Genomic DNA, 12,634 nt, shown 5'->3' on the forward strand with positions numbered 1-12,634 from the left:
TTACGTGTTGTTATTATTTCACAACCTTTACAAATCTTTTCTTCTTAACTTGTTATAGACCATTCCATTTAATAGATTCAGGGGGTTTAATAGACCTTATCGACGTAATAAAAGGGGGTAGGCAACTTCCAGTATCGGGACATACAAGGGGGTTGATACATTGCCATCCGTTTCTGCACACTCATGATACAAAAAGACTACAGCGCAGGCGCCAAAAAGCGAGATGGAAGGCAAAGTCTCACCCCCGTCTCTTTCCCTCTTAGTTACATCGAAATGGTCTATTCCAGAAGAGAAGTAGTAAACACCACAGGGGTGGGGGAGGTCACGTTCTCGGGTTATTTCCCTGTTGCCAAATAGCACCGCTAGAAGCAGTGAGAGTTGGCTAGCTTCCCGCGTGTCCGTGTAGTAAACTCCGACTCAGTCTGGCGTTGTCTCTTGGTTAGCACTAGGGGAAATAAACTAAGAGGGTGGCGTCCTGCCTGTGTGTTGGTTTCTCTCCATGCATTTTATGGAACGGTCTATAACAAAGAGACTGGAGCTATTTACCTTACCTCTCTTTATTTATGGCTCCACACCTGAGTAAAGGGTTCAGCCCTTCGGAATGTAAAGATTTAAAGATAAGATAGCGAATATGTCAATCACTCGCTTCTTCCCTTTTCTCGAACAAAAGAGTTTCTAGGAAATTGGCCCAGAGAGCCTGATATTTCAACAAGAATGAAAGGTCTTTTTGGTTAGAAATTGTAAAGAAATTCTTTCAAAATAGCGTCCGAAAAAGTTCCCCTAGGACCCCAACTGGGTTGGTTTTTACCCGCTTGTAATGCTTAAAATTTACAGGGTGTTCAAAAGAAAATTGTGGTATGGCCGAAGTACAGTGGGTTCTCTATGGGACATTTTGAAGCAACCATTACACGTTACGATTGGCGTGCTCTACGACGGCGTGCTTTACGGATGACCCCTTTTCCAGTTTCTTACTTAATTTTAAGGGGTAATGCATAAAACACTTCAATCATAACTTGTAAACGGTGACCCTCCGGGCAAAATGTAATAGAAGTTAAACTTTCGACTCAAAATCGTCCATAGGGAGCTAACAGTTCTGACCCTGAAACGTCACACCCTTTTATCTCTTACTGGAGTTTCATCCCCCCTAACGGTTGGAAACAGTATTCTACGCGCAAAAATACCAACCAGAGGGGGCTGCGTGACGTCAGACTATCTTTTCCCCCTAGCCAGTTGTTAGCTCCCTATAAGTTCATAAGATCATAAGATATGTTCCATAAATTTGTCACTGGTTACTGAGAGCTTGTTACGTAGGTGAAACGTCATAGATTCTCGTAAAGCGACGCTTGTAGAGGCCGAGTGTAGCTAATTCTCGCATGTCGAACTAGCTCTCAGTATTCAGTAAGTCTAGCATTACGAATTATAGTAAGTGTCATACTTATGGAACATATCTTATAAACTTATGATAGAAACCACCGCTTCAATCCTACCACCAAGCGCTACACTCCATGGTCGAACAATACTAGTATTGTCCGCCGCAGATGTACTTACGTCCCAAAAAGGGGAGTCACAAAAAGTACAGTGAAAATTTTTATTACAAGTAGCTGTGTCAAAAATACAGATAATCATCTGTGTTTTTTTTTTATACATTTTTGATAGCAATGTTTTTGCTTTACTTGTATGTTTTGTATTTCATCGACTACACTTAAACTGCGCCACAGCTTAATTTAGAGTTATTATATATATTTACATATTTCAGTCCATAAGCGGGGGAAAATTAAAACAAATTTCATCGCTAAATTAGTTTAAACCGGGAAAGGGGGGGGGGTAGGTAAGATTAAAAATGTTTATCGATAATCGAAAACAACGCGTCCAAAAAAAAAAAGAAAAAAGGAAGCATTATAAAAACAATGCGATCGTTCTCAAAAAAAAAAAAAAATTATACGAGAGGTTTTATTTATAAACACAAAAAATACTTATAAGTTACCGGAGCTGTTTCTTTCATAACAAAGCCTATGTTTGTTAAAGGGAGGGTGAAATAGAAAAACGAGTGATTTTTTTATCGATTCTTCTCCTAATTATAAGACCAGTCTGCATAGTCAAACATTCAGGAAATACTTCCGAATGATTTTAATATTCAAATTAGGTTCAGATTTTAAGGATAATTTTAAAGAAGGACCTCCGACCAATCGCGTAACGCCCTGCCTTTTCATTAACAAAATTCTCGTGGCACGTACGTTAAGTGTCAAATGAAATTTATCACGAGATTTGATAAAATTAGGCGCGCGACGTGACAATCGTGGCGCGAGACATGGAACGTGCCACGAGAATTTTGTTAACAAAAAGGCAGGGCGTTACGCGATTGGTCGGAGGGGCTTGTTTAAAATTATCCTTAAAATCGGAACCTAGTTTGAATTTTAAAATCATTCGGAGCTGGTATTTACTGAATGTTTGACATAGCAGACTGGTCTTAAAATTAGTAGAAGAATCGATAAAAAATAAAAATCACTTGATTTTCTACTTCACCCTCCCTTGCGTGGGAATTAGGATTATTAACTCTATTTAAATATAATTATTTAATCATTACGTGGGTTAACCTTGATTTTATAAATACCGATACTGAAATAAGCAGCAGCAGTAGCGGCGGCGTTTAATAACAAACCTTGTTTTTTCGACACCTAAAGAGGAGTTTACGTTGATTCCCCACCCAAAGTTACTTTTTACTTCTTATTTTTATTTTTTTGTTTCATCTTAGTTCAGGGGGATATAAGGCAAAATGTGGGCTTGTTAAATTGTATGTATGTAAACACTTTTTTAGTTAAGGTTTTAATCATCCATCCCAATGCATAGAGGCTTTAATGAAGCCACTTGGCACATACGTACTTTCCCGCATACCCGGCGGCCGTTGCGGCGGTTAACCGTCGGTAATTAATTATAATACGACTTTGTTTATTCAAAACTGGGGGGGTCTTCTTAATTTGTTGTTTAATTATTTATGTATATATATAAAATGCGTTAATTAATTAATTAATTAGCGTAGCCCTAAATGTATTTGTTTGTTTTTATAATATAAATATTTATATAATTACCTTGATGCAACCAAACCGAGCGAGACAAATCCGTTTTTCTTGTTTTTATTTGACGTAGGTAACTTACTTACTTTGAAAAAACAGAGATATATATTTTCTTTTGGCACGATAAATAAATTCGATGCAAATATTATTTTTTTTTGTTTACTTCTTTGTTTGTGGCGCGTCGCGTAGTTTTTTCATTGTTTATAATAATTTTCCCTTTAATTAAAGGAAGGGACCAAAACGTTTATTATAACTATAGCGTACGTTTTTAGCCTATTTTTCGCCTATTTCTGAATTTTTTTTTAATATCTCACTGGGATTATATTTCTTTAGTCCAGAAAATGTTTTTGAAATTTTGCGCAGTTGTATTTTTTTTTTGAGCAAAGCTTAAAAATGAATGCAGTTTGTTTGTCGTTCAAGGCATATATTTAAAGCGCGCTTATGGTCGCCGTATTTTTTTAATATCAATTAAAATTAATTTAATTAATATTAATTCTGAATAGGAAATCATTATTTTGGTAACGGTTTAGAATATTACCAAATAATTAGATTTAATTTATTGTAATTAGATAATTAATTTAATACCGTAGCCATCTTGGATGGTATTTAATTTCTTTTTTTTTTAAGTACTATAAGGGTCTTTTAATGATTTTTTTTTAAATTATTATTTATTTAATCAATTTTGAAAAAAAAAAATCATAATTAATTTAAAAACTGATATTAATAGGGGAGAATTTAATTTTAATTAAAAACGGTATTTGAAAAATATGTACCCAAATACGATACATATAAACCCTATCCCCGTACTTTTGTTTTTGACCTCCGACCCCCGGCGGCGTATTTATTATTTTAATTTTCTTAATTACCATAGTAAAGGATTTTGTAAAATTCTCGTAGTAAAAAGTGGGAGGGGGGAATTAATTTCATCATCAAATTACTTTCTTTCTCTCTCTATAATTAATTTTATAATTATTTATTTTTTGTTTTGGTTTTTGACCCGAAAAAGTTTCACTCAGGACCTCGCCTCAAATTAATTATTTATTTATTTTCGTAGCGCGCTAATTGTTTTTTCTTTTTTTTTCTTTTTTTAATTAGTCAATCATTAATTAATTTAAAGGATTCACTTTAACACTTTTACGACTCAATTAAGATCATTGTTTTTGTTTGGAACGAGAGTGCGATTGTGTTTAAGGCATTCACGAACTGGTTTCATCAGCCATCGAGATGTTAGCGGAACGTTCGCTTAAACTGACAGTGGCCGAAGCCGTTTCGCTCGTTAGACTTAGTCTCTTGTTTGAATTCGCCACATCCGCTTGCACCTCCAGCCTTTGGTTGTTTATTTATTTAGAAAAAGGGGTATTTCAACCAATCTTACAAGTATCATAACGCGCGCAAGCAAGCGAGCGAGCGAGCAACCACGACGATGTCCTATCCATAAAGGCCTGTCCAGACTGACACATTTTGCGAATTCGCATCTTCGCTTTGCTTGTTTGAAAGATCGCGTTACTGTCCACATTGGGTTTTCGCTACTTTGCGTCCTCAACTCGCGAAGATACAAATTTCTCGCAACTAGGCCAAGAATTTCGCGCCTTCGCGAGAAAAGCACCAATCACAGACGAGAGGAAGGCAGGGGCGATAAGTTTCGTTCTTTTCTTTGGACAACGTCGATGGAGAAGGGCAGATGGCGCAATGATTGCTCAAACTTTATTGGCTCTCAGAATGGGAAAAGCAAATTTTTTGCGTGTATCAGAACAGAAGTGCAAATTTTTTTCGTGATCTGTTGCGAAGATGCGAATAGACGAAGGCGCGAACACGCGAACGCGAGTTCAATGTGGACAAAGCTTAACGCGCGCAAGCGAGCGAGCAACCACGACGATGTCCTATCCATAACGCGCGCAAGCGAGCGAGCAAGCGAGCAACCACGACCAGACGATGTCCTATCCGCAATTACGCTTAGAAATAAATAAAAAAGAAGCGTAATACTCACTTATGGTTACTGTTCAGGTTGTTAGGATTAGAAATGGCAACTGTATTTCCGCAAGAAGACGAGGCTCCGACGATAGAAGCGCTGGCGATACTGCCAGTCAAACTATGACCCGCGATAGCCGTATTACTCGCGCTCTCTCGATCACTTTCCCGTTCTCTAACGTATCCGACGCGTTCCAAATGACATCCGCTACCGAGGCTTAAACTAGTTGACATTTGAAAGGAAACTTCTCCAATACTGGGATTGACTCCACGATGGCTGACGGCCGTGTCTACGCTGACACCATCTAATAAGCGTAGAGTGTCACTGACTTACCATCAATAGAACTATCTCAGAAGCCTTATTGCGACGTCATTCACGCTATTTGCGTGGCCATAGAACGGAAGCGGTTCCAGACATGGCCGACAACTACCAGAGCTAAGCCCGTGACGTCACAACTGAGATAGCTCTATAGAGTTCTGTCAGAAGCGCCAGTGTGACGTCACCCATGCTGTTTTCCCATAAAGAAAAAACGGTAACTGTCATGGCCGCCCATTGCTAAAGGCAGACTCGTGACGTTTAACCTTGGATCTGACGTCACAACTGACAGCACTCTATAAAGCTTAAAGAAGAGCGGGATGGAGTGGAAAACTCCCCTACCCATAACATTATCTCCGTACCCCCACCTATGGAAGGGCACCTAAGTCCTCAGCTTTTGGGTAGGGTCGTAGGGTCGTACAGTACGGAATTGTAAAGGACGCCCCCTCAGTCTTAAAAATAGAAGCTATAGTTCTCATAGAAATACAACGGCGCAACGCGGCAGCGCTTAAAAATCGCCTACCGAAGGATAGGGGCGTGCGCGAGGTACACTGGGAGAGTTTCAGCGCATGCCGCAAGTCGCCCATCATGATTTCCACTCCATCTTACCTCATATCACCCTAAATAAAGAAGCTAGAAACTATCTAAAAACTCACCGGCGGCTAAACTACTTCCAATTCCTATATCATTCTCTTCGTCAAATTCTATTCTGACACCGGAAGCGGAAGTGGTCACGCCGCAACCTCCGCTACGACAGAGAGATATTGGCACGACTCCGTAAACGTAAGCTAAGAGGATGGGAACGCCAATTCCTACGATGATAAGTACGTAATGTATTAATATTACCCCGAATGTCAAGCAACACGCTAGTACTAGTACTTGTACCGTACCAACTGCAATGGCGGCTAACATGGGCGAAACTAAAATTGAAGCCATGACTCCGCTCGAAACAACCAAGTTCCTAGTGTGTTTGTTACTATTCTGTCTATTATATCTGGCAAAAAGCTGATAGTAACACCGCGAATATAATTATATTAAGTACATTGACCATTGGGAACGGGTTAGGAGACTTAACGTACCTTTCGTCCAACCCATACTGGAACACCAATTATAATCGCCGGTACCGCGATACCAGCGATTAAAGCGATACCTACGGGAGCTCCGACTAACATTCCTAATTGCCATAGAATCTTTTTCTTCCTACTCCATGGCTTTTTACCCCAAAAAGTGCAACCGGATGGGCTGCCAAATGATACACGACACTATTCAATATCCTATTTCCCCGCAAATATCGCATCCCTAATTACACTACCTGAGGTAGTGAAGATCGGATATTTCTTTCATACAAAGCCAACAGAATTCTGTGCCGCAAACGCTGCAAGTCAAATGGTTGCAAGAGCCATCGTCCATCTTGACGATAAGGGCTTTGCAACACGGACACATTTTAATGTCGTCTCTCTGAGCTATGGAGTCCTGACTGAAAGAAACGGAGGCCGATCGTGGATTGGGTGAATGACGAGCTCTTTGGGCTCTAGCGTTGTCGCAAGTTTGGTTAGGATGCCATTCTTGTTTGCAATGGTAACAAAAATAAGTTTCGCAGCCAGGACGCTCGCACTTTAATTTTGGGCAACCCGCGCAACCGCTAGCTATCACCGCGTAACTAAAGAAGAAAAAAAGAGAATAGGAAAGACAGTTCCGTAAGACGCGAGAGTGGGTCCATGGCAGGCTGGGAAATAGCACACGTCCTCTGGTCCAAAACCAGTTTATTAATTGCTTGGACTAGTTTTTTAATTCAAGAAGTGGGGGTTAATGGTCCTCGGGACCAGTTTATTAATTGCAAATCTATTGGAGAGCAAATTCTGGGACCAGTCCGGAGACCAGTAAATGATTTCAGACACTAGGGCGTCACTGGTCCAAAGGACTAGTTTAAAAAATATCCTTATTTCCCAGCCTGGTCCATGGCCTTGCAAAGTGACAACGTACCCGCAATCGGGAGCTGGACACCACCTAATATCGGGTTCAGTTACCAATACTCTTCGTAAGAGGAATTCCTCGTACTTGGCCATCATTAATTCGTCGTTTAATACCATTCTAATGTCATTCGGATGAAGAGGCTCTGAGCAATGAGGACAAGAAATATTTACCCTGTACAAAAATCGCGAGAAGAAAAAAAGAAGAAGCAGAAAGAACATTAACCCCGATAGATAACGCCGATTTTTGGACACTCGAATGATCCCGGATAGGTCACGTGTTTGTTAAGAGGGTTTTTCAACAGATACTCAGACTATGGATCATTCAAGTTTGTCTCTATTTTTTTGAGAGTTTTGTTTTGTTCGGACCTGCTTTCCGTGATCTCAATTTTGAGATACTGCTGGAGGCAGTCGTAGCAGGCACGATGTTCGCAAGAGGCGAGGCCCGGGAAGCATTCGGGTGGAAGTTCCAACAAGCATAAGGGACATTCTAATAGCGTGGCCAATTGACCGATAGAATGTTGGTGTTGAATGGGAGGAAGAATGACTCGGCCACCACCGTCCACCCTGGAAATATTAGGAAGTCCGGACGGAGCAGTGGCCCCCGCCGCCAGGGGATGAGGCATATCAATGCGAGCGCTGGACGAGTTTGATTCCGAATCGGAAGAAAGGGTTTGGCTCGTGCAATTGGCTTGCTGATTTTGTTGACTGCGATTGCTAGATAACGCTATTCGGAAAGATTCTCTGTGCCCTCTACCGCCGCCAACCGCGGCACCTCCATCCTAATTAAGAGGGGCAAAAATTTTCTTCAGACACTCCTACAACACGCTACCCACGAAACAACGATTTTTCTATACAATCTCAGTAGGAAACCTCCCAAAAACAAAGCGCGACTAGTACATCAACCCTAAAAAGCAATGCAATTACTTTTTCATTCGTGGTTGAGCCCAAGTAACTATTTTCCGACTGATTATCCGGTTCTGTTGTCAAACTGTGCGTGGCTAACGCGGCTTTACTTCCAGAGCCGACACCGATGGAGTTCTTGTTGGGGGTACCGGCCACTCCGCTCCTTCCGTAAGCGTTGCCTCCGAAAAGGCGTCGCAATGAAAAACCGTGTTTCCGAGAGACACCGCTAACGCTGGAAGGTCCAGACATGGCCATTGAAGTGATTCTAGCGTGAAAAGCCGCCGCTGAAGCCATCGAGGAAGAACGATGGGACACTCGGTCCTCTTGCTCGCCCGACCACTGTTTCTTCATCCTGAAGATCCCGCAACACACAAATTAAACCCGACCGAACAACTCCAAATTTACACTTTTATTGGCTTAAAACGTAATAAAACCGAGTTCAGACTTAGTTTAAACATATAGGAGGTCATATTTTCACGGGGGTGGCAACCAGAACACCAACTTTGAAACAATACGTTTTGTTACAACGCAAAGGGGATGTACTAGCCCAAATGCTTCTAAATATTCGGGGGTTATTTTATACAGGACTCGAAAATTTCAGAAAAGAAATATTACTCCTCTATTAACTTTGTAATTGTTCGACGGAAAATTAGTAAACATAAACAAAAATCTACAGAGGTTGGCAAAGTGATTGACTTTGGCAAATAATCGCGAAAAAGTCTTTGACCCACGATAATAGATCTCTTATTGTTTTTACGAACATTTCTCACAATTATCAAACCCTTAACCTTTGATTCTATCTCACTACAAACTGAACAAAACATGAAATTAACAAAAAATATAGCTACTAGCATAAGTTTATCATGCCTTTAAGTACACAAATAAAGATTACAACTGGGCATCTTCCGCAGGCTACTGTCAAACCCTTAACCTTTGATTCTATCTCACTACAAACTGAACAAAACATGAAATTAACAAAAAATATAGCTACTAGCATAAGTTTATCATGCCTTTAAGTACACAAATAAAGATTACAACTGGGCATCTTCCGCAGGCTACTGTGACGTCAGAACTCGTATAGAGTGCTGTCAGAAGCGTCAGTGTGACGTCACCCATGCTGTTTTCCCATAAAGAAAAAACGGTAACTGTCATGGCCGCCCATTGCTAAAGGCAGACTCGTGACGTTTAACCTTGGATCTGACGTCACAACTAACAGCACTCTATAGCTCTAAGATCCGAAGAGAAAAAATTTTGAAATTTCTGTCGCGGTGCAGCCACCAAGCGGTCGAAACGATTTTCAATGGGTAACATGAAAAAAAATCATCCAATGGACTAAAGGAGATTTTTACGTTTCATATAGGCAGGCATTGGGGGGGGGGACGAATTTTACTTAAGCAAACCCCAATTCCCTCTCTCTCTCGTGAGATAGAGGCGGTTTCAGACGAGAGAGAGAGAGAGAGAGGCGGTTTCAGACGAGAGAGAGAGAGAGAGTGAGGCGGTTTCAGACGAGAGAGAGAGAGAGAGCGAGAGAGGCGGTTTCAGTCCTGAAACATTCTAAAAGGGATAAAAGAAACGCTAGGCTAGGCAGTACAATTTTGTATTGAAGTTGAGGTGATAAATGATACGGAGAGAGTATAGGGGTTCATTAAAGGGAGCCAGACAAACACTATTGCCATAGGAGTAGCAGCCATATCTCTACTTAGAGGCATGATAAACTTATGCTACTAGCTAGAGAATTTAAAGGAAAAGATAAGGTACCATAGCATTAAACCTTAAAAGAACGGCCTTTTTCTAAATATAAAAATATTAAAAAATAAATGATATCTTATTACAAAATAATTTGCATTTAATTTGTCTTAAAAATAATCAAGGACTACTGTGCCATCCGCCATTGTTTTAGTGGTGTCTGCTAAACCAATCCCTAAACCCCTACGGGATTAGTTGAATTTTCACAGGTTGAGAGAGGCAAGGGGAAAATAGGTTCGGGATAGCAGACGCCACTAAATCAATGGCGGATGGCGCAGTAGCCCTCGTTTTTAAGATAAATTAAATACTAATTATTTTGTAATAAGAGATCATATATATATTTTTAAATATTTTTCCTACTATATTTAGAAAATGGCAGTCCTTTTAAGGTATAATCAAGAAGGGATATCTAGTTTACTAGGGAGAAGGTATAAGATGCCTAAGTATTCGCGCGCCATAGTCCCAGTCCCCCTTTCAAAATACAAGGGGGTGATGTAAAAGGAGGCCGGGCTATTTCGCCTCTCCTCAGTCGGAAAATACGTAATTTTCGTCATTCGCGTCGCGTTGACGTGAGTTTTCAAAAATCAATAAGATACTGGTTGTAATTTAGAGGCGGCGATTAACTCCGGACCTACGTTTGGACTGGAGATAAAGCTATAAATATGGCAAATTTTTATACCTTCTCCCTAGTAAACTAGATATCGCTTCTTGGTATAATGTTATGTAACTTGAACTTTTCCTTTAATTTACTAAAACATCATTACCTTAAACTCGAGTTTGAAAACATCTAACGCGAAAAGGAAAGTACCCTACTAAATTAAATCTCATTTCGCGTGTATGAGTCAGTCAACTAACTGAAAGCGTTTACTTATACGCGGAGAAGGATTGTTTGAGGAAATATTTGTCGAAATTTTCCAGTTCACTCATGCCTAGCTAAATTCTTTTAATAAAATGTAGTTGTGTGCCTAGTATCTCTCTCTCTCTACCAGTATTGTAAACACTAATAAAACTGATAAATCTTCCCTGTAGGTTAGGTAGAATGGCTTTGAAATGAAATAAAAAATAACTAGAATGTCAATTCATCCTAGCGCGGCTGAGGGGATGGAGGAGGGAGTGGGGGGGGGGGTTAGTAAACGAAAGGTTTTGGGAATTTTCGCAGACCTTTTCAATAAAAATAGGCTATTAATCAGAGACTGATAAGCACCATTGATTATCTAGTTCACGGTGTAAGAACTGATTAAACATTTGACTAATTAATTACAAAGAGTAATGCAATACTATACATGCCTAAGGACATTTGACATGCCCTAATGGCTATAGTTGGCAATAATAATGCAATATTTACCAATAATAATAAAAATATTGTTAGATCAAAATTTTACCCTTGTATATTTTGAAGGTGTCAGTAAATTTTGGGACAGGGAACGCCCCGACCCGACTGGCGGATTTTGTATTTTGAAATTGTTATTAATGTTTTAAAAAAAAAATTGTTTATTTTTTTAAGCTCAATGATAAATATTATTGATTCTAGGTAACCCCTTAACCTATATATAAAGTAACATAACATTCAATGTGTTGTGTCATTGATTATATTTAAAAGAAATCTTATTACTAATATGAAGTCAATAAAATTAATTCTGGTTACTGATTAATAAAGGCGCTTAATTGAAGCTAGCAATATTATAAAAGTGGCAGTTCTTCCTCTATGGGAAGATAACATGAACTGCCAATTAGGCTTATAGTTTCTAATCAAGAATAATTTCAACATAGATCACCAGATTTAAACACCTGGAGGGGATTACAACAAAACGGATCTGAAATAACTAACAACGTTTCGTAGGAATTTTATTTATCACACCCTGAACTTAGACATGCAGTGTTTTCAACTCTCTAAATGCTAAAGACTTTGAAGTTTGCCCATAAATACTTGAAACAAAATTCTAAAAATTAAAGCGCATATATTATCAATGTTTAAACTTCTAAGAATGGGCCTCTTAATTATCTAATTAGCCTTCAAGTATAATTGTTTCAAGAACAAAGTTAGAAGGACACAAGTCATATGAAGCAATTAGCCTAAACATTAGTCTGATTCAACTTAAATAAATGAAAAATTATAGCTTTGCTCATCAAAACGAAGGCAGAAAAAGCAGAATTTCTCAAAATTATTATGATCTATAAATATTTTTTTAATTTAAAGGGCATAATTACAAACGTAAAAGGTTAAAATATTGGTATTTGGATGGAATGTAGTATGGGAAAATGCATAGGGCATCAATTACTGACCAAGGCTTAGAAAACTAAATCTGAAACTAAGCCTTTGTTTATCTACCAGCTTTTGTTACTTTTATAATATTCTAGGCTAATTTTCCGATTTTCATACTGAAAATTAGGGTTTAAAGAAGGTTTTAGCTTACCTCGAATATTCCCAAAGTATTCTTGAAAATATAAACAAGGAATTATGATTAAGAAAGTTTTACAATCCGATTTTGCGTCCCATTCTTCGAGTACTTGTCCCGGTTGTCCGATAACAAAAAAAAAACTAAATAATGAAGCCAGCCAACTTGCCAAGCCAATTAGCAACGTCATCCCCTACGTAACACTGGGCGGTTCTCAAGGACGCGTCTAGCTAGACAGAATTCTGTTACTTTGCTAAGAAT

General features: G+C 39.2%; 1 protein-coding gene across 1 annotated transcript; it reads right to left on the bottom strand.

Annotated features, from left to right (window-relative positions):
* Positions 1–1,574: 1,574 nt before the first annotated feature.
* LOC149691928 (E3 ubiquitin-protein ligase RNF19A-like) lies at positions 1,575–12,550 on the bottom strand. Its single transcript, XM_089869405.1, has 10 exons — positions 12,392–12,550; positions 8,253–8,583; positions 7,695–8,107; positions 7,339–7,500; positions 6,668–7,015; positions 6,435–6,597; positions 6,246–6,360; positions 6,012–6,167; positions 5,059–5,344; positions 1,575–4,397 (listed from the first exon to the last, which is right to left on the bottom strand). The coding sequence occupies exons 2-10, from the start codon at positions 8,580–8,582 to the stop codon at positions 4,268–4,270; spliced, it is 2,103 nt and encodes a 700-aa protein (XP_089725531.1). The 5' UTR covers position 8,583; positions 12,392–12,550; the 3' UTR covers positions 1,575–4,267.
* Between the last annotated feature and the right edge of the window lie 84 nt (positions 12,551–12,634).

The sequence above is a fragment of the Phalangium opilio genome, unplaced genomic scaffold (assembly GCF_054372755.1).
Source record: "Phalangium opilio isolate 3A_F unplaced genomic scaffold, DU_Popi_V2 ptg000025l_1, whole genome shotgun sequence".
Taxonomy (NCBI): domain Eukaryota; kingdom Metazoa; phylum Arthropoda; class Arachnida; order Opiliones; family Phalangiidae; genus Phalangium; species Phalangium opilio.